Here is a 21992-nt window from a genome sequence, read left to right on the forward strand (position 1 = left end):
AAAACAGGGACTGCATGAAAAAGATGATGAAACACTGCGTCTTAAAATCAGAGGCCTGACATCTATTTCTTTTTCTTTCACTGTCTGTTGTGGCAGTATGTACTCCTTTGTTGTAAAATCTATTTTTTTTTTTTTGAGTTGGAGTCTCATTCTGTCACCCAGGCTGGAGTGCAGTGGCGCGATCTTGGCTCACTGCAGCCTCCTACCCCCAGGGCCAAGTGATTCTCTTGCCTCAGCCTACCAAGTTGCTGGGACTCCAGGTGTGCACTGCTATACCTGACTAATTTTTGGATTTTTTTTTTTTTTTTTTTAAACAGTCTCGCTCTGTTGCCCAGGCTGGAGTGCAGTGGCAGCATCTCTGCTCACTGCAGCCTCTACTGCCCGGGTTCAAGCAGTTCTCCTGTCTCAGCCTCCCAAGTAACTGGGACTACAGGTGCACTCAACCACTGCCAGCTGATTTTTGTGTTTTTAGAAGAGATGGGGTTCACCATATTGGTCAGGCTGGTCTCGAACTCCTGACCTCAGGTTATCCACCTGCCTTGGCCTCCCAAAATTCTGGGATTACAGCCATGAGCCACTGCGCCCAGCCAATTTTTGTATTTTTAATAGAGATGGGATTTCACCATGTCACCTAGGCTGGTCTCGATCTCCTGACCTCAAGTGATCTGCCTGCCTCGGCCTCCCAAAGTGCTGGGATTACAGGTATGAGCCACTACGCACCACTGTGAAGTCTATTTTGATGCTCGAATTGTTATATTAGCCCTCTATGAGTAATCCTTTACAGAAAAGCATAAAGTATTGGACAGTTGCTGCTTTTCTTTATTTTTACTGTGGGGTTTGCTTCTTTTCCTAGGATATCTTAGGCTTTTTTAGTCCCTGTCCAAAAAATTTGCTATAGTTATTAAAATTTAGTCTTGCCTTAAAGACTTGAAATCTCAACCCAGATGCCCATCAATGATAGACTAGATAAAGAAAATGTGGCACATATATACCATGGAATACTATGCAGCCGTAAAAAAGGGTAAGTTCATGTTCTTTGCAGGGACATGGATGAATCTGGAAACCATCATTCTCAACAAACTAACACAGGAACAGAAAACCAAACGCTCCATGTTCTCACTCGTAAGTGGGAGTTGAACAGTGAGAACACATGGACACAGGGAGGGGAACATCACACACCAGCACCTGTCTGGGGGTTCGTGGCTAGCATTAGGAGAAATACTCAATGTAGAACTTAAAGTATAATAAAAAACAAAACGAAAATGAAATTTTGTGTTAAAATCATAAAAGGCAAAACATAGAGGCTATTAAAAAATTTAGTCTTGCTGTTTACATTTCCTTATTCCTCCTTGATTTCCTGGTTCATCTTTGTTCTTACTCTTGGGAAACAGTTTCCTTCAGAAAAGGGCAGCACAGTTCATTACGTTTTTCTGAATGTCCGAGTTATCTCAGCTTTTCCCTGTTCTCAATGGAAAAGCTAGGATCTGGGTCTTTACTTCTCTAGGGAATCAGAAGATTTTTAATCTCATCATGGGTTTGTGTTTACTTGACCCTGTGTATTATGTTATACTGGGTTATAGTTATAGCGGTTTAATAATTTGTCGTCTTTCTTTTCCCTGTGTAGATGGTTCCCACAGAACTAGTAGAAAAGGAATTTTGGCGGCTGGTAAGCAGCATTGAAGAAGATGTTATCGTGGAATATGGGGCAGATATCTCCTCAAAAGACTTTGGAAGTGGATTTCCGGTGAAGGATGGGCGGAGAAAGATGCTGCCAGAAGAAGAGGTGCAGATTTATTCAAACTTTTGCTTACCTCCAAGCTGATTTAGCTTTTGCTGGTTTAGCTTTTGCTAAGAAAACTACATTTCTTTATCTTAAGGGATCACATTAACTTAAAATATTAAATATGTAGGATTTGGCAGTATAAATAATCTTCAGTTTTGAAAACAATGAATTCAGAATACTTTCAAAAATTATTTAACTCTGTATTTTTGTTGTTGTTGAGAAGGAATTTCGCCTCTGTCGCCCAGGCTGAAGCACGAGCTTAGCTCACTGCAACCTCCACCTCCTGGGTTCAAGCAGTTCTCTTGCCTCCGCCTTCCGAGTAGCTGGTATTACAGGTACCTGCTATTATGCCCGGCTGATTTTTGTATTTTTGTAGAGACAGGGTTTCACCGTGTTGGCCAGGATGGTCTTGAACTCCTGACGTCAGGTGATCTGCCCGCCTCGGCCTCCCAAAGTGCTGGGATTACAGGCGTAAGCCACCGTGCCTGGCCATTAACTCAGCATTTTTTTTTTTTTTAAGAGGAGTTTTGCTCCGGTTGCCCTGGCTAGAGTGCAGTGGCGTGATCTTGTCTCACCGCAGCCTCTGCCTCCCGGGTTCAAGCAGTTCTCCTGCCTCAGCCTCCCCAGTAGCTAGGATTACAGGCATGTGCCACCACGCCTGGCTAATTTTGTATTTTTAGTGGGGTTTCTCCATGTTGGTCAGGCTGGTCTTGAACTCCCGACCTCAGGTGATCCACCTGTCTTGGCCTCCCAAAGTGCTGGGGTTACAGGCGTGAGTCTCTGTGCCCGGCCAGCTCTGCGTTTTAAAACTAATTTAGGCTGAGTGGAATGACTCACACCTGTAATCCCAGAACTTTGAGAGGCCAAGGTGGAAAGGTCACCCGAAGCCAGGAGTGACAGAAGAAAATCCTATCTCTTAAAGAAAAGGAGAAAAAAGCTAATTAGTTTAAAATTTTAACTCCAGTTTAATATTTTTGCCTAGTTCTTTCTGTTGTAAAATCCAGGGCAGGCATGGTGGCTCACGCCTGTAATCCCGCACTCTGTGAGGCCAAGGTGGGTGGATCAACGAGGTCAGGAGTTCAAGACCAGCCTGGCCAAGATGGTGAAACCCCGTCTCTACTGAAAACACAAAAATTAGCCATGCATGGTGGCAGATGACTGTACTCCCTGGGAGGCTGAGGCAGGAAAACTGCTTGAACCCAGGAGGTGGAGGTTGCAGTGAGCTGAGATTGTGCCACTACATTCCAGCCTTGGCATCTCTGTCTCAAAAAATAAAAGAAAGTTTAGAAATATTTGATTCTATGTTTATCATATTGTTTCATTTTTCAAAACATATGTTTCCCTTTTGAATATAGGATAAATCTAAGCTTCTCAGTCCAAAACTTAAACTTACAGATCTAATCTTTTTTTCTAGTGTTATTTCCTGTATTTTTGAGTACGACTATTCCATTCTGCCGCTTCACCAGCTGGACTAGTACATACTCTGTAATTTACCTTTTACATTCTTGTAGCTCCTCCTCCTAGAATGTTTATTCAAATCTTATCTGTCCTTCAAAGCTCAACACAATTTCTTCCTTGCTGTGAAGTTTTCCTAACAATCTTTGTTGTCCTTTCTCGTACTGCTATAAATAAATACTTGAGACTGGGTAATTTATCAAGAAAAGAGGCTGTACAGATTCCACAGGCTGTACAGGTAGCATGGCTGAGGAGGCTTTGGGAAACTTTCAATTATGGCAGAAGGTGAAGGCTAAGCAGGCACGTCTTATGTGGCCAGAGCAGGAGGAAGAGAGAGAAGCGGGAGTTGCTCCACACTTTTTTTTTTTTTTTGAGACGGAGTCTCGCGCTGTTGCCCAGGCTGGAGTGCAGTGGCCGGATCTCAGCTCACTGCAAGCTCCGCCTCCCGGGTTCCCGCCATTCTCCTGCCTCAGCCTTGGGACTACAGGCGCCCGCCACCTCGCCCGGCTATTTTTTTTTGTTTTTTAGTAGAGACGAGGTTTCACTGTGTTAGCCAGGATGGTCTCGATCTCCTGACCTCGTGATCCGCCCGTCTCGGCCTCCCAAAGTGCTGGGATTACAGGCTTGAGCCACCGCGCCCGGCCTCCACACTTTTAAACAACCAGATCTCGTGAGAACTCACTGTTGTGAGAACAGCAAGGGGGGGATATCTGCCCCCATGATCCGGTCACCTTCCACCAGACACCTCCTCCAACATTGGGTATTCCAGTTCAACATGAGATTTGGGTAGGGACACAAATCCAAACCATATCACAATCCAAACCCATGATGATCACTGTTTTGTTGTCCTCTGAAGAACTGTATTTTTCTCTTCTATGTGTATTTGGAATTTTATATATGTTACCTTGTAACTTTTTTTTTTTTGAGATGGAGTCTCGCTCTGTTTCCCAGGCTGGATTGCAGTGAGGCAATCTTGACTAACTGCATGCTCCACCTCCTGGGTTCAGGCACTTCTGCCTCAGCCTCCTGAGTAGCTGGGGCCACAGGCGTGCACCACCATTCTCGGCTGGTTTTTGTATTTTTACTAGTGATGGGATTTCACAGTGTTGGCCAGTCTGGTTTCGAACTCCTGACCTCAAGTGATCCACCAGCCTCGGCCTCCCAGTGTTCTTTTTGTTTGTAGACCTAGTCTCTTCAATGAAATTCACTGTTTTTCAGCCAACCAACTGACCAGTCAAAAAACATTGAGCAATAACCTGTTGAGATTCTTTTATTTCGTTTTTTGTTAGCCTGTTGAACTTCAGGGATGGATCTCTTTGCCATTTCTTATTGGAATTCTTAGTTAAACCTATGTTGGACTTTGTTATTCTATCGTCTGTGACTTTTTTTTTTTCTTTTTTTTTTTTAGTGAGACAGCGTCTCGCTTTGTCTTTCAGGCTGGAGTGCAGTGGCATGATCTTGGCTCACAGCTTCAGTCTCCTGGGCTCAGGGGATCCTCCCACCTCAGCCTCCCTAGTAGCTGGAACACCACCACGCCTGACTAATTTTTGTATTTTTTGTGGAGATGGGGTCTCGCCATGTTGACCAGGCTGGTCTCAAATTCCTGGGCTGAAGTCATCTGCCTGCCTGGACCTCCCAAAGTGCTGAGATGACAGGCGTGAGCCACCGTGCCTGGCTTCTCTCTGACTTTTTTTTTTTTTTTTTTTTTGAGACAAAGTTTCGCTCTTGTTGCTCAGGCTGGAGTGCAGTGGGGCGATCTCGGCGGTTTCCGCCTCCTGGTTTCAAGTGATGCTCCCGTCTCAGCCTCCCCAGTAGCTGGGATTATAGGCGCCTGCCACCACGCCCAGCTTATTTTTTTGTATTTTTAGTAGAGACAAAGTTTCACTGTGTTGGCCAGGCTGGTCTCAAACTCCTGACCTCAGGTGATCTACCTGCCTCACCGTCCCAAAGTGCTGGGATTACAGGTGTGAGCCACTGCACCCAGCCCGCCTCTCTGTGACTCTTAATTACAGTTTGAAAGTTTGTATATTTTTGTGCTGCATTATAGATAATTTCCTCAAACCTGTCTTCTAGTTCACAAATTCTCTTTAGCTTTGTCATTGGCTCTTTAACTTCTTACCTTGAGGGTTTTTTATTTTTAGCTTGTATTATAGAAACTTCTAAACAGTAAGCACAATAATGACCCTGCCCCCACCCCTGCGAGTTCCTGACGTCCACATTCAGTTACCAACTTTCTAATAGCATATTCTCATATCTGCTTCTGCATTCAAACTGTTATGATAGCACATATCATCTTTCCTCTGGAAAACTCACACTATACTCCTGCAGGAATGTAAGTGGAAAAGGCAAATGATGTCTTAGAATTACTATGAAAAATAGTTTGACTTAGTGGATCCTCTAGATCCCATTTTGAGAACTGCTCTCCGTAAAGATGATAAGCACTTTTTTAAGTCACAGCCTCATATGGCTTCAGGGATGGATGTTGGAAAGTCATTCTCCAGTGCCAGTCTCCAATTAGAAGCCCCTGTGAAAACCCTTGCAACAGCTTCCTTTTTTATTCTGGCTGGCTTCTGCTCTGTTTCCAGAAACTGGGAATTCCCTTTTCTTTTGGGTTCAGCTGTGAAGTTTTTTTGGTTATTATCATTTGTCCAGTATTTCTAGGTGTGTTTGTATAATGGTTAGGAGTGATGGCAGTGACTTTCTGCATTGTGTCAGTCTTCATTGTTGCCACAAGTTCAGGATTATGTGTATTATTACATTTTGTCTTTACAGTATCTAGCACCATTCCATCAATGTAGTAATAAGATTTTAGGATATTACGCTACTGGGTATAAAATAGAAATATTGATGTTGTATTAAGGTGGGACCCATTTTCCTGACTGGCTGGAGAATAAAGAATTGCTCTTGTGCTTTGGAGTAACCAGAGGCATCTGAGATAAAGGGACTCTAAGTAGAACCTAGACAGAAGGTAGGATTAAATATTGAGTTATATGAGTTACATGGTAAACCATAGGTATCTGAGATAAAGGAAATCTAAATAGAACCTAGACAGAAGGTAGGATTAAATATTGAGTTACATGAGTTACATGTAGTGGATAGCAAAGATCACAGACTGTATGCACTAGAGTATAAATATTATAAAATTTTTTACTTTTCTGTAAAGATTCCCTTGACATTTCTGTTGAGCACTTTTCATTTCTGATTTTTCATTTACAGTTTCTTTTTTTTTCTCTTACAGGAATATGCACTTTCTGGTTGGAATTTGAATAACATGCCTGTCCTGGAACAGTCTGTTCTTGCGCATATTAATGTGGACATCTCTGGCATGAAAGTGCCATGGCTCTATGTGGGAATGTGTTTCTCTTCTTTTTGCTGGCACATTGAAGATCACTGGAGTTACTCCATCAACTACTTGCACTGGTATGTACAGTCTAAAATACAGCATGCGCGGACTCTGCTGAAGTCTAGTGGATTAATGATGCCAAGTTTTTGATCTTTAAGGTTTACAGACAGAGTCTAAGATTTCCATAATTTCTAGCCTTGGCCTGTTTCTTTGGGTAGTAAAACTGAACTCAGTGAAGCTGTTTAGAGGCATTCTGGAGAGCACTGATTGTTCTGATCATTGTGGGGATAGTTGGAATGTCCGTTATTCACATGGACCTGTGAATCAAGGTCATGTATCAGCATCCTTTGGGACAGTGCTTACTTTTCATATAGCGTCTTTCCTGTTTGAAGGTGTTTTCACTGATCTGCCTTCCAGAGTTCATGTACTGAGTTGCTTTTCTAATTGTAGTGATAAGTTTGTATCTGCCTATATATACTACTATTTACTTACCTCCTGTTGTGAACAACAACACAGGTTTATGAGATGGTTGCTAGAATTCAGGGCATATAATCTGACCATGGAATAAGACAAGTTAATTATAATTTGGTGGACTGGAATCAGATGCCCTAGCCTCATTGGTACCATGTTCTGCCTAAACAGTTATTTCTTTTGCTAGGGGGGAGCCAAAGACATGGTATGGTGTGCCATCTCATGCTGCAGAACAACTGGAGGAGGTGATGAGAGAGCTGGCCCCTGAGTTATTTGAATCCCAGCCTGATCTTCTGCATCAGTTAGTCACCATCATGAACCCCAATGTGCTGATGGAGCATGGTGTGCCTGTGAGTCTTTTGCTGTCTTCCTTCAGTTTCTTGTTTGTTTGTTTTTTTCATTTTTGAAACAGGGTCTTGCTCTGTGGCCCAGGCTGGAGTGCAGTGGCACAATGATTGCTTATTGCAGCCTCGACCTGCTCAGCTCAAGCAGTTCTCCTGCCTCAGCCTGGTGAGTGGCTGGGACTGTAAGAGCATACCACCACCCCCGGCTAATTTGTTGTATGTTTTTAGAGACGAAACCTTGTTGTGTTGCCCACGCTGTTCTCGAACTCCTGAGCTCAAGCAGCCCTCCCACCTCGACCCCCAAAGTGTTGGGATTACAGGTGCGAGCCACTGCACCCAGCCAGTAGTTTTAATTTAAAGTTATTTTAGCTTTTGATTAGATAGAATAACGACATGTGCTTTGTTTTATAACTAGAAATGAGTCATAACATCTTTTAGCCAAATTAGAATTTATACTCTGCAGGGAACAACTTTTATCTGATTAAGAAGGGGAGTATTAAAGTATGAATCATACTTTATAGCTACCTATTCACATAACCTTCTTTTTTCAGTAAATATTACATCCTACTTTGAACAAAAATCTCATATTCTTTGTTATCCCTGTTTAACCAAAGCAGAGGTATTTTAAGTGGTGGCTCTAATAACTAATAAGATGCTTATCCTAATAACTAATAACTAATAAGTATGCTTATCCTTATTTTCTCAGATTTCTTAGCTTTTAATACATGAGATAATGAAATAAAAATATACTGCAAATGCCTTTTTCACTTTTGAACCTAAGTTTGAAGATGTTTCTCAAATTCAAGCTAATGCCTGATAAAGTATAAATTTAACAGGTTTACTATAGATAATCAAATATTCATCATAACCTTAAAGAGAAAGTAGATTGAGTAACATTTATAAAGTTACTTTGTTTTTAAGTAATAAATTTATACCAGAATCTGAGACTTTTCAGGAGACATACAGTATTATTGTAAAACAAAGTGAGATTTCAAGAAAACTGATTTTGGGGACATCTTATTGGGGATGTCTCATGTGCTATGTGAGTTTAGTTAGTTCCGAAAAACTATCCAAAAGTAGCAGGAAATTCTATTCTTTGCCACTATTTATGATACAAGAATAAAAGAAATTCTTTTAATTGTAAAAATTTTATCAGTTTAAGAAACTCGTAGCTCATTGAGAGTAATTTTTTTTTTTTTTTGAGAATTTCTTTTGGCTGCTAATTCTTGTCATGAATTATAATCTATTATCAGTGACTATTTTAAGAAGGTAGAATTCTGGCTATTTCTGATATCATTTTCCGATATGTTTAACTTAATGCTTTATTGTTTTCAGTTTTAGAAAATGCATCTGAAATTATCTGACTAATAAAATCTGTCTTCCTCTTTTTGTTGTTTTTATTTTTTATTTTTGTATCCCTGTTCCCAATTTGCATTTAGGTGTACAGGACCAATCAGTGTGCTGGCGAGTTTGTTGTGACCTTTCCTCGTGCCTATCACTCTGGATTTAACCAGGGCTACAACTTTGCTGAAGCTGTGAACTTCTGTACTGCTGACTGGGTCTGTTCTATAGCAAGTGGCTGTTGTACGTCTACTAACCCCCTATAAATATAAAGCAGCTCAGTTGCCATGTTTGCTTAGCTGGGCTCAGGGTAGGGTTCATCAGTGTTTTAGTGGAGACTGGAGTGGCTGTTATAGTTTAGAAAGCTAAGTAGATTTCCATCACTTTTTTTATTTTGAAGATTTTATAGTTCTTACCCATTTGTTATTTTCCTCATTCTGTTTGAACTTGCTTCCTTCGTTTCCATTCTTTTCCTTCCCTTTCCTCTTCCGCCATTTCCTTCTTTCCTTCCTTTCCTTCTCTCCTTTGCTTTCCTTTATTTGGACTCCCTCCCTTCTGGTCAGGTGCTCAGAAGAGAGAGACTGAACTTACAAATAGTCGATTCTTTCTGAATCCTTCTTTTCTAAGGGAAAACACAGATTGGTGCAAAAGTAATAGTGGCTTTTGCCATTGAAGATACAAGTTGGTGCACAAGTAATTGCAGTTTTAAAACCGCAACTACTTGTGCACCAACGTATGGTTTTCTTAGCTTTTGCTTTCTCTGAGCATTTTTGGGACTTAATAAGGTGATCAGGCTTATAGAGATAATTTCAGATATTCTACCATATTTTCAAATACGTAGCTTTGAAATTTTACAAATTCCTTCTTTTTTTTTTTTCTGATAGACAATTAGGTGATTTTATTAGTCTTGCCATTTTATGTTTTATTCTGTTCCTTTTTTTAATTTTAAAAGAGTAACTATAATATTGAGATCTCTGCACTATACTTTTCTGTAAATGATAACGCTAGGTAATTGCTGTTTTGCTTTTGTATGAAGTAGATAATCAAAAAGTATTTAGTGACTGTTATGTTGCTTGGGAGAAGGCTATACAGTATATTTATGATACACACTGACTATTTTCTTGTATGGGTGCTGTTTTTGTTGCTTCTGTTAACATTTTGGGGGCAACCCTTTAATAATGGATCTTATGTTTTCTGCAGGCACCTTAATTTGTTAAATTCCATGATTAACCATATAGAGATTGTTTTTGTTTCCTTTGCTAATGAGTGAAATGATACAATGAATAGTCTTTCTTGATCCAATAGTTTTGAAATTTTTTCTTATTAGGCTTTGGAAACAGCATAATTTAGCAAGAACAAGACTAGGCTTAGGATTTTGCCTTGGGCTTGAGCTCTGTTTCTAAACATTCAACCAGCATTTATTGAGTGTTTATGATACATGGTAATTGGCTAGGTGTAGAAAATGGGAGGATTTAGGAGCTGGAGATAGTTTCTGCTGTTCCCCTTGTCACTGTTATTGGCATTTGACCTTGGGCAGCTTTTAACATTTCACTGGGCCTAAGTTTTTTAGCTGGTATGTAAAGATGCTGGTAGATTCACTTAATAACCTCAGACAAGTTAGAGGATATGCGTGGAAGCCCTTGACACTCTTTAGAAGAAGGGTGTGATACAAATTAAAAGTTGTAGCAATTTTAGCTCTGGAATAAATTAATGGGACTAATTTTTATAAGTTACAGTGGGTAATCACTTCTATTTTATGTGGCTTCCTCACATATTTTAATAGTTAAGAACTGCAAATCCCACAGTATGATTTTTTCTTCTACTTGTTTTTGTATTGAGACTAGGTGAGACATTTTTAAAGAGTACGTACTTAAGATATGAAAGAGTTGTGTGTTGTTAATAGACAAAATAATTGCTAATCATAGGTTCAAAACACACACACACACTTTCTCCTTGGGAAAGTTTTTTCTTTGAAGAGTGTGGAAACACTGCATAATTCAGAGATAGCCTCATATTTTCTTTGATTTCTCGGATTCCTTTCTGCCTTTCTCAAACTGTAGATGAATTCTAAAAGGGTCTTAAAGGTCAATTTCTTATTTTTTCTCTTTTATATTACAAATACAAACAAAACTCCTTTATCCAAGTTCTTCTGCCTGAGCATAGGAAAGAAGTTGAAGTTGGAGTGCGTATTTATGTGTAGGGCATAGCTGTTGTTATAATTTGGCTTGTAGCTTGATAATTACGGAGATTTTCAAGATTTATTTTAAAGGCTGTAACTGTTCATTTATGAAAAGTGATGATTTAGTCATTTATTTCACTGTTAGGGAAATAAAGTATATAATTTTATAATTTCACTTTGAATTATCTTTCTGCCAGGCTTGTTTTTAAAATAATTTCTAGATGCTAAAATCTAAATCATCCTTTGTTTTGGTTTTTGCAAAAAAACTGAATGTCAGCCAATGTGGATTGCTTAAGTATTACTTTTTCCCTCTTTCCTATTTTTTTCTTTTTTTTTCGTCTAATAACATCTGTTCTTTTTGTTCTATGGAAATCTGAGTCCTGAGTATTTCCACTTAACCCTTTTTGGCTTGAACTTATTTAATTATTTACTTTTACAGTATTTTTCTTTTTCTTGTAAGGGCAGGCTCATGTTAAATTGGTCTAAAAGAGTTTGCTGCCTCAGTTATATACCAAAGAACTCCTTGATATACAATAAATAGAAAATTAGCAGTTTAGGCCAGAAATTTAGCATTTCAGATTATGGGAATTTTCTATGGGAAAGCCTTTGAAATTCTGGCTGGGTCATACAGGGTTAATATTTACAGTTAATGTAATATTGCCTCTTTATATTTAAATGGATTTGGTATTCTGTCTTCTTTCTAATAAAAGGGAGGACCTGGAGGGTAAGTAGTGGTTCTGTTCTGGGGTATGTTATAAGCGAGTTATTTAATTTGGAAATCTCCTTTTCAGTTGCCCATTGGACGTCAGTGTGTGAATCATTACCGACGCCTAAGGCGCCATTGTGTCTTTTCACATGAGGAACTCATTTTCAAGATGGCAGCAGATCCAGAATGCTTAGATGTGGGGCTGGCTGCCATGGTCTGCAAAGAATTGACTCTCATGACTGAGGAAGAAACACGATTAAGAGAGTCTGTTGTACAGATGGTGAGTTTGCTGAGCACATTCTCTATGTTTGATACTGCTTATGGGATATGCTAAATAAACCTATAGATAGAATTTTCATCTCTGATTCCCTAGGAGTTAAACATAAAAATCACTGATTTGGAGAAGATTTTATGTTTTTATGACTGACATACTGGTTTCTCCAGATTAAAAACGTTTTAGGAATCTTATCTAGGTTTTTAAAACAAGTCCTATCAGAATTTCTTAGGCATATATTTACGTTTTAAATCTTCTACATACGGTGTTAATTGTTTAAAAATAAAATTTAAATCATTTTTTTTCTGAGCTTTGTGTTGAATAAGTTGTGTTTCTGGCAATTACAGACTGTCAGTTTGAATTAATCTTTTTCCCTCCCCTTTAAGTAATTTGATGAATAAGAAGGATGGAATAACCAAGGGTTGGGATTTAAAATACTTAGGATAAGCTAAGCATCATCACATTGAACTGGCTAATATATGAGAAAATGTGTATCTTTAGCATCATCTTGGCCTGTTCTATCTAATATTTCCTGCATAGCTGGCTAGCTTCATTAGGTTTACACCATGCTTCCTCTTGTTTTTGTATCATGTCCCTCCTCCTTCTCTGCCTGATATTCTGTCTCTGTTTTTAAAATAACTTTGTTGAAGCATAATTGAGATGTAATAAACTACATGTGTTTAAAGTGTACAATTTGATAAGTTTTGACTATGTATATACCCATGAAACCATTGCTACAATCAAGATAATGAATATATCTATCACCCCTACAAGTTTTTTCATGCCCTCATATGGTTCTTCCTTCTTGCTCCGTACCACCTTTTTGAAAGATGGGTTCTCTCTCTGTTGCCCAGGCTGGAGTGCAGTGGCACAATCATAGCTCACTGCAGCCTCAAACTCCTGGGCTCAGACAATCTTCCCACCTCAGCCTCTGGAGTAGTTGAGACTGCAGGTGCGTGTTACCATGTCCGTCTAATTTTTTAAATTTTTTGTAGTGGTGGAGCCTTGCTTTGTTACCTAGGCTGGTCTCAAACTCCTGGCTTCAAGCAGTCCTCCTGCCTTGGCCTCCCGAAGCGTAGGGATTACAGGCATGAGCCACCACACCTGGCCATCCTGCACCATCACCTTCTCCTCTTGCCCCAAACCCCAGAAACCACTATTCTTTCTTTGCTTATTTTTTTGGAGAATTTTATTCAAATCAAACCATACAAGTTGTCCTTTTATGTCTGATTTCTTTCATTCAGTGTAATTACTTTGGGACTCATCCATATTGTTGCATGTACCAATACTTTATTCCTTTTTATTGCACACTGGTTTTCCATTGAATAGGTGTACCGCAATTTGTTTATCCTTTCACTTGTGGGTGAACATTTGGATTGTTAACATTTTTTGGCTGTTAGAAATTAAATTGCTCTGAACATTTGTGTACAGCCTTTTGATGGACATATGCTTTTGTTTATCTTGAGTAAATACTAGGTGTGGAATGCTTGGATCATATAGTATGTGTATGTGTAATTTTTTTTTTTTTTTTTGAGATGGAGTTTCACTCTTGTTGCCCAGGCTGGAGTGCAGTGGCTTGATCTCAGCTCACCGCAACCTCCGCCTCCTGGGTTCAAGTGATTCTCCTGCCTCAGCCTCCCGGGTAGCTGGGATTACAGGCGCCGCCACCACACCCGGCTAATTTTTGTATTTTTAGTAGAAAGGGGGTTTCTTCATGTTGGCCAGGCTGGTCTGGAACTCCTGACCTCAGGTGATCCGCCTGCCTCGGCCTCGCAAAGTGCTGGGATTACAGGCGTGAGCCACTGCACCCAGCTGTATGTGTAATATTTTCTAAAACACTGTGACGCTGTGTTCCAAAGTGGTTGTACCATTTTATGTTTCCTCCAGCAGTGTGTAAGAAGTTTCGGTTGCCTTCTATCCTCACCAACATTTGGTATAGTTAGTCTTTTCAACTTCAGACATTGTAATAAGGTTATAGTGGTATTTCATTATTTAATATTCCCACTTTAACCTTGTATTCTTTTTTTGTTGTTGTTTTTGAGACGGAGTCTCACTGTGTTGCTTAGGCTGGAGTGCAGTGGCATGATCTTGGCTCACTGCAACCTCAGCCTTCCAGGTTCAGCAGTTCTCCTGCCTCAGCCTCCCAAGTAGCTGGGATTACAGTCATGCACCACCTTCTCTAGCCAGTTTTGTATTTTTAGTAGAGATGGGGTTTCACCATGTTGGCCAGGCTGGTCTGGAACACCTGGCCTCAAGGGATTTGCCCACCTTGGCCCCCCAAAGTGCTGGGATAACAGGCATGAGCCACTGCGCTTGGCCTCAAATAGCTTTTAATTTGTATTTCTGGCTTTTTTCTTCTCTCCATTTTCTCCTTATTTATGGTTTTCTAAAGTATATTCTCAGGAATATAAGCTTTGTAATGTTTTAGAAGGTATTATAAGGAAAAGTTCTGTGGCTAAAAACGTTTGGAAAATGGCAGGCTAAGAAAAGGTAAATGGATATATTTAAAATATTGATGTTAGCTTCATTTAAGACTGGAAAAGTAACAGAACAATGAATTCTAGTTTGGGTACAAAAAATAGGGGGACCTAAAATAATGTGAAATATATATTTTTCCAGTTTTCAGGATTTTAAAATTACTTAAAAGGTATAGGAAAATTAACGGTAAAAATTAATAAAAACATATATAGGCCAAAAAGAAAGATAAATGAGATCCTTACTGCAGAACTTCTGATTCTTGAATATGCTGGTGTTCATTGTTATCTGTGAAGTAGGAGGGATATAATCCATAGCATTTTCCAAAAAAAAGTTTTTCCTTGTTTTTTTTTTTTTTGTAGAGACATTGTCTTCCTATGTTGCCCAGGCTGGTCTTGAACTTGTTGGCTCAAGTAGTCCTCCCACCTCAGCCTCCCAAAGTGCTGAGATTATAGGTGTGAGCCTCCACACCTGGAACAAAAAAAAATTATTTTCCCCAGAGTATCTTTTAGGATCTGTGATCCTTGGAGTACACTTCGGGAAACTGTATAAAATTTCTTAAAGCAGCCAGAACTTTCTCAGTTGCCACCTTAGCATTCCCTTGAGAGCAGCATTGCTAGTTGTTCTGAAGCTAAATTCTTATAAACTAAGAAGTATGTGCAGTGCATTTTGAAACTGTTTTTATGTTAAAATAATTTTTAAAGAAAACACTAAATGCCAATATGAGAAAATGGAAAGATAGGAGAATATGGCCAGCAGACATCTAAATTAAACTAGTATCAAAAACAATGTATGATGAAAAACCAGAATTGTGCATGCTAGTGAATAAATTATCAGGTTCCCACCTTGTTTAAATGAAGAGAGTTTGCTCTTCTTGCAGAATTGTGTTTCCGAGTAACTTACTCCATCAAGTAAGCAGAAACTGTAAAGTTATATAATAAATGGCGGTCTTTGGTAAAATGCACTTTGTATGCTCTTTTATATATATATATATATATATATATATTTTTTTTTTTTTTTTTTTTTTTTTTTTTTTTGAGACGGAGTCTTGGTCTGTCACCCAGGCTGGAGTGCAGTGGTGCAATCTCAGCTCACTGCAACCTTCACCTCCTAGGCTCAAGTGATTCTCCTGCCTCAGCCTCCTGAGTAGCTGGGACTACAGGCATGCATCACCACGCCCGGCTAATTTTTGTATTTTTAGTAGAGACGAAGTGTCACCATATTGGCCAGGCTGTTCTCAAACTCCTGACCTCAGGTGATTGGCCCGGCTTAGCCTCCCAGAGTGCTGGGATTACAGGCGTGACCCACTGCACCCTGCCCACTCTCATATTCTTGGCATACTGAATTTGTCTTAACTTTCTTTTTGATGATTTTGATTTGCACAATTTACTTTATACTTCTTTGTCCTTACATATGTTTGTATATGTCACTGTTACTTTTGGATAATAGATTACTAATTTATTTTGCTCAAGGATATAATTGGGAGTTTGGAGCCAGCCACCCCCAGAATGCCTCCCAATTACAATTTTCTTCCCTTCTGTCAAAAAACTGTCTTGACTTTTGTGGTAATCACGTTTCTTTTTTTTAGAGACAGGGTCTTGCTGTGTCGGCTGGGGTTGGAGTGCAGCAGTACTATCATAGCTCACTGCAGCCTGGCCTCAAATGATCTTCCCTCCTTAGCCTCCTGAGTAGCTGGGATTGCAGGCATGCACCACCATGCCTGGGTAATGTTTAAACATGTTTTTATAGGGATGCTGACTTTGTTGCCCTGGCTGGCCTCAAATCCCTGGCTTCAAGCAATCCTTCCACCTCAGCCTCCTAAAGTGCTGGGATTATAGCCATGAGCCACTGCACCCAGCCCACATTTCTTTATAGTTTTGTCGTTCAAATGTGCATCCTTAGATACCAAACTTTAATCTTGCGCATTGAAAAACAGCGATGATTACTTTTAGGAAGTATTTCGATGTTGTGCCATTGTACCTTTCATGTTTATGCCTTTAAGTCAGAGATTTGTCTGTGGAAAAAAATGTAGTAACTTAAGTTTTTTGATGTTTTAAAGACTAGAAAGACTTGATCTAGTGCAATAAATTATATTTCAGGGTGTCCTGATGTCAGAAGAAGAAGTGTTTGAACTTGTTCCTGATGATGAGCGACAGTGTTCAGCATGCAGAACCACGTGTTTTCTCTCTGCTCTCACATGTTCCTGTAATCCTGAGCGGCTTGTGTGTCTCTACCATCCAACTGATCTGTGCCCCTGCCCCATGCAGAAGAAATGTCTTAGGTATCCAAAAGTGTTTTGTAAAACTTCCATGACCTTTTTTTAAAACCAAGTCTTAATGTTATTTTTACTTACTCCCTTCCTTTACTCTTTACTCTGGACTTCTCAACTTCTCTGTCTACTTCTAGGCTTGAAGACCAGTCCTTTAAAGTTGGCCCTAAACTTGGCAGCTGAAATTAGTTTATCAGTTGATTTCACATGTTCCTTGTCTCCTTGCATTAAAAACGGTGGGCTGGTTTGATTTTTCTCTTCATGTGAACGAAGATCCCATTCCCTTGGCCATTGTATTCTCCTTAAGCCGATTATACTAAAACTTTATTTTTAAGTTATTGTTGGTTTTTGAGATTTTTATTTCTCTGTGTGTTTGTGTTTTCTTTTTGTAGATACCGCTACCCATTAGAAGACCTCCCTTCTCTGCTTTATGGCGTAAAAGTCAGGGCGCAGTCCTATGACACGTGGGTCAGTCGTGTTACAGAAGCATTGTCTGCTAACTTCAACCACAAAAAAGGTTAAATTTCCTTCTTTCGTATACATGTGCTGAATTGATTGTCACTTTAAAAGAGGCTTTGTTTAGATTTACGTTTTTTCTTTCCGTAAAAGAAAAATCCTAGGCTTCCTATGAGATTTGAGATTAATGGGTTGGTTGAATATAGACTTAATTTTCTATTTGAGAATCTTCTTTGAAATGAAAAAACTGACTAAAAATGGGCCGGACATCTAACTTGCAGTAAATTTATTATATATGTTGGGAACCCACTATTACCAGTAAGACTAACACTGAAGGCTTCTTTGGAAAGAGAAATTTATTTACCTGAGAGAAACTGTCTATAAGGATTATAAATGAGCACCTGGTTGTTAGCTTTTATTGTGTTGGTGAGATTTTCACAGCTGTTTGTTTCTACTAATTTTATGTTTCTACTAGTAGGTTGGGGACTCACTTGAGTGAGGTTGGTGAAGATTTTAGAATGGCTTTTTGTGTCTGTGGTCATTGTATATGGCTCTTTATTTATTTTTACAGATTTGATTGAATTGCGAGTAATGCTGGAAGATGCTGAGGATAGGAAATACCCAGAGAACGATCTCTTTCGAAAACTCAGGGATGCTGTAAAAGAAGCTGAGACCTGTGCTTCTGTGGCTCAGCTGCTTCTGAGCAAAAAGCAGAAACACAGGTAAACCTAAGACGAGTTTAATTATCGTTGTCCTCTTTCTTTCAGAGTAAAAACCAAATCTTTGTCTGGCCTGCGAAGCCCTACATTGTCTTGGACCTCTTGTGGCCATGTCTCTCGCTCCCAGTGATGCTCCAGTTTTATCTCCTACTATTCTCCCTTCTTTCTTGCTCCGGCCTGCAGTTCTTTCTCTTGCCGTTCTTCATACATACAGGCACGTTTCTGCGTAGGACTTCATGCTCTCTCTTTACTCTGCTCGGAGTTCCCTTCCCACCGTATCCAGGTGGCTTGTTCCGTGACCTGCCTCTTTTAAGCCTTTGTTTTCAAATGTCACTTTGTTGGCGAGGGCTTTTCTCACAAGCCTTTATAAAATTACAGTCCTCTTACCCTTTTTCATGCTTTGTTTTTCTCCTAGCGTTATCACCTGCTAATATACTAATCTACTTATTTTATTTATTATCTGTCTTCTCTTCCCCATCCCCCACTAGAATGTACACAAGACTAGAATATCAGGAATTTTTTTTTCATTGTCATATTTCTTGTGCTTAAAACAATGCCTGGCACATAGTTGTGCAATAAATATTTGTAAATGAATAAATGGAAACTATAGGCTGAAGGCAGGTGGCAGCAAAGGGTAACCTTGATGGATGCAGAGGAGGTTGTTAAGAAGCATAGAAGTATGCACCCTTGGTATGATGTAATTCCTAAGTATTAAATTTTCTGTGGTATTTAAATGTGGTGGTGTAATTCCAGCACATTTCTTCTGTCTGAATGGCTTTTCTATAGCAATTCATACTGGGTTTTTAAATTACTTTGTAAATTTTTTATTTACCATTTTGTTAGATAACTTTTCTTAGAGACATTGATCAACGGCTCTTAGCTTGTCATTGGGCCAGTGACCCCACTTGGAGAACCTGGTAAAAGTTTAGGAATCCTCTTAGAAAAATCATATACACACAAATTTTGGAACACTTTCAGAGGATTCATTGTAACCTAAGGCAGGTTAAAGGCTCTTCTTTCACATTTTAACCTTCTTGAGATACAGGGTTAAGTTTTTTTTTTTTTTTTTTTTTTTTTTGAGACGGAGTCTCGCTCTGTCGCCCAAGCTGGAGTGCAGTGGCGCAATCTCGGCTCACTGCAAGCTCCGCCTCCCGGGTTCACGCCATTCTCCTGCCTCAGCCTCCCGAGTAGCTGGGACTACAGGCGCCCGCCCCTGCGCCCGGCTAATTTTTTCTATTTTTAGTAGAGACGGGGTTTCACCATGGTCTCGATCTCCTGACCTTGTGATCCGCCCACCTCGGCCTCCCAAAGTGCTGGGATTACAGGCGTGAGCCACCACGCCCGGCCCAGGGTTAAGTTTTATCAATGAACTTAATATTCCAACTATGAGGAATTTATGTAATGTTTGAAATGTTTAATACTTGTAGATCGAAGGAACTGTAACTTGGAGAGTTGAATCTTTGAGTCATTAACTGAAGAACTTAAAAACTGTTTTGAAGTGGTCACCATTGCAGTGTAATCCCTCAAACACTGGGATTCTAGGATTGCTTAGGTTTGAATTCTGAATAGACTAGGAGCCCTTTTGATATCAGAATGACTGATTTTTTCTTACTTATATCTCAATATTATTTCACATCAGACAGAGCCCAGATAGTGGGAGGACTCGGACCAAACTGACAGTGGAAGAATTGAAGGCCTTTGTCCAACAACTTTTTAGTCTTCCGTGTGTCATCAGCCAAGCTCGGCAAGTGAAGGTGGAGTATGACATCCTTTTTTTGGGTAATGTCCTTTGTGACAGAGTCTACTGTTCTGGGTTTCACAGAATGGTATATCTAAACTAGTTTTTTGCTCTAATTTTTTTTTTCTCTCACTATATGCTGCTATTTGAGGTTCTTTAATAGGCAGTTTTTTGGTTTTGTTCTTAGCCGTTATTCCCCATTTAAAATTCTGTAAGGCTGATAAAGAATTATTTTTTTCTATATTAATTTTAGTTCAGAACACCCATTTAACATAGATGTAATTGAGATGCAAGAAATTAGTTAAAATAATCTGCATGTATCAGTGTTATTAATACATGAGCTTTAAAAAATGCAGAGCTCTGAAATTACCAGCACCCTGATGGCTTAATGAATATGTAAAATCTTAAAAGTATGTATCAAATATATTAATCTCCATAGTTAATGATCTTTTGATAGTTTGGGGTGTTTTTGTGTTTTGGGGGTGGGTAGAGGTCTAAAACAGTGTTTTTTGTTTTTGTTTTTGAGAAGGGAGTCTTGCTCTGTCGCCCAGGCTGGAGTGCAGTGGCGCGATCTCGGCTCACTGCAAGCTCCGCCTCCTGGGTTCAAGTGATCCTCCCGAGTAGGTGGGATTACAGGAATGGGCCACTATGCCCAGTTAATTTTTGTATTTTTAGTAGAGACGGGGTTTCGCCATGTTGGCAGTCTGGTTTCAAACTCCTGACCTCAGGTGATCCACCCGCCTCGGCCTCCCAAAGTGCTGGGATTATAGGCATGAGCCACTGTGCCCGGCCTAAAATAGTTTTTATAGTTTTTATCAAGGTTATCAACTTGTGAAATCTAGGGTCAGTTGTATTCTTGTCTTATTCCATTTCATAAGAGCATTTTGATAGCTGCCTACTCTTTCTTGAATGCTGTTCTTTAGCCTCTGTGACACCACACTTTCTGGGTTTTTTCTTAGCTCATTGGCAGTTCTTCTCTTAAGTCTTCCTTGCTGCTTGTTTCTCTTTGACTTGGCTTCTCAAGTGTTGGAGTATATGAGGAGTCTCGGCCCTTTCTTCAGGTGCCCCCACTTCTGATACCTTATTTGCCCAGTGACATTAAATATCACCTGTATCCTGTTGATTCAATCCCACATCTCCAGCCCCGGATGCCTTTTTCCCTACAGACTTGTATGTCCACGTGTGTACTCTGGATTTCCTTTTGGTGGACTAAAAGGCATATTAAAGCCTTTTTTACTTTGCTTTTTTTTTTTGAGACAGGGTCTGGCTCTGTCACCCAGGCTGCAGTACAGTGGTGTGGTCTCAGCTCACTGTAACTTCTGCTTCCCAGACGCAAGCAGTCCTCCCACCTCAGCCTCCTGAGTTGCTGGTACTACAGGTGCACACCACCACACCTGGCTAATTTTTGAATGTTTTGTAGAGACGAGGTTTCACCATTTTGCCCAGGCTGGTCTCAAAACTGCTGAGCTCAAGCAATCCACTTGCTTTGGCCTCCCAAAGTGCTGGGATTACAGACATGAGCCACCACACCTGGCCTTAAGCCTTTTAATGAACCAAATGAATCAAACTCCTTGATTTCTTTATTTCCCTTATACCCGTGTTCAGTATTTAAACAAGTGCTGGCTGCTGTTACCTCCAAAATATATCCCAAAGCAAACCATTTATTGTCCTCTCCGTTGCCTAAACTATGCTCTACACCACTGGAATGTGCCCCTTGGATTACTGCAACAGGCTTTCAGCTGCTTTCTCTTCTTCTGCTCGTCTGACATTTTATTTTTTGTTTGGTAACCAGAATGATAATCTAAACTTGAAATCAAATCACATCACTTCTGTGTGGTTAAAATTCTCCAGTGGTTCCCCAAAGCCATTTGAATGAAATTCAAACTCATTGTAACCTAGAAGATACTGTGTAGTCTGACCTCTGCTTATTTTTTAACCACATTTCTCCATCCACTTGTAGCAACACACCAAGCTCATTCTTCTTTAAAAGCGTTTGCAATTATTATTTACCCTGCCCTAACTGTTCTTCCTTCAGACCCTCTTGTAGTTCCTCCCCAACCCTCAATTTAGTTTCAGTTTGCCTTCTGTGACTACCATGACATTGTAAGTAATATGCCTCTGCCCGCTCTGGTCATTCTCTGTTGTGCTGCCCTATTTTCAGAGCACTTGACACTAACTGAAACATTTTATTCGTGTGTTCACTGTCTGGTCACCTGCATTAGAATGTATGTTCTCTGGGCCGGGCACGGTGGCTCTCGCCTGTAATGCCAGCACTTTGGGAGGCTGAGGCGAGTGGATCATGAGGTCAGAAGATTGAGACCATCCTGGCTAACACGGTGAAACCTTGTCTCTACTGAAAATACGAAAAATTAGCCGGGCGTGGTGGCGGACACCTGTAGTCCCAGCTACTCGGGAGGCTGAGGCAGGAGAATGGCGTGA

At 40.0% G+C, this 21992-nt stretch overlaps 1 protein-coding gene across 1 annotated transcript in view; it reads left to right on the forward strand.

Annotated features, from left to right (window-relative positions):
* Positions 1-21992, forward strand: part of LOC105463806 (lysine demethylase 5A) — a 101012-nt gene that overhangs the window by 33037 nt on the left and 45983 nt on the right. The window contains exons 10-18 of the mRNA XM_011711127.3: positions 1625-1783; positions 6477-6658; positions 7240-7402; positions 8836-8955; positions 11708-11902; positions 16471-16652; positions 17033-17157; positions 17668-17818; positions 19455-19569. Of these exons, the coding sequence (XP_011709429.1) occupies positions 1625-1783; positions 6477-6658; positions 7240-7402; positions 8836-8955; positions 11708-11902; positions 16471-16652; positions 17033-17157; positions 17668-17818; positions 19455-19569 (1392 nt within the window). The remainder of the gene's footprint in view (positions 1-1624; positions 1784-6476; positions 6659-7239; positions 7403-8835; positions 8956-11707; positions 11903-16470; positions 16653-17032; positions 17158-17667; positions 17819-19454; positions 19570-21992) is intronic.

This window comes from Macaca nemestrina, chromosome 10, assembly GCF_043159975.1.
Source record: "Macaca nemestrina isolate mMacNem1 chromosome 10, mMacNem.hap1, whole genome shotgun sequence".
Lineage (NCBI taxonomy): Eukaryota > Metazoa > Chordata > Mammalia > Primates > Cercopithecidae > Macaca > Macaca nemestrina.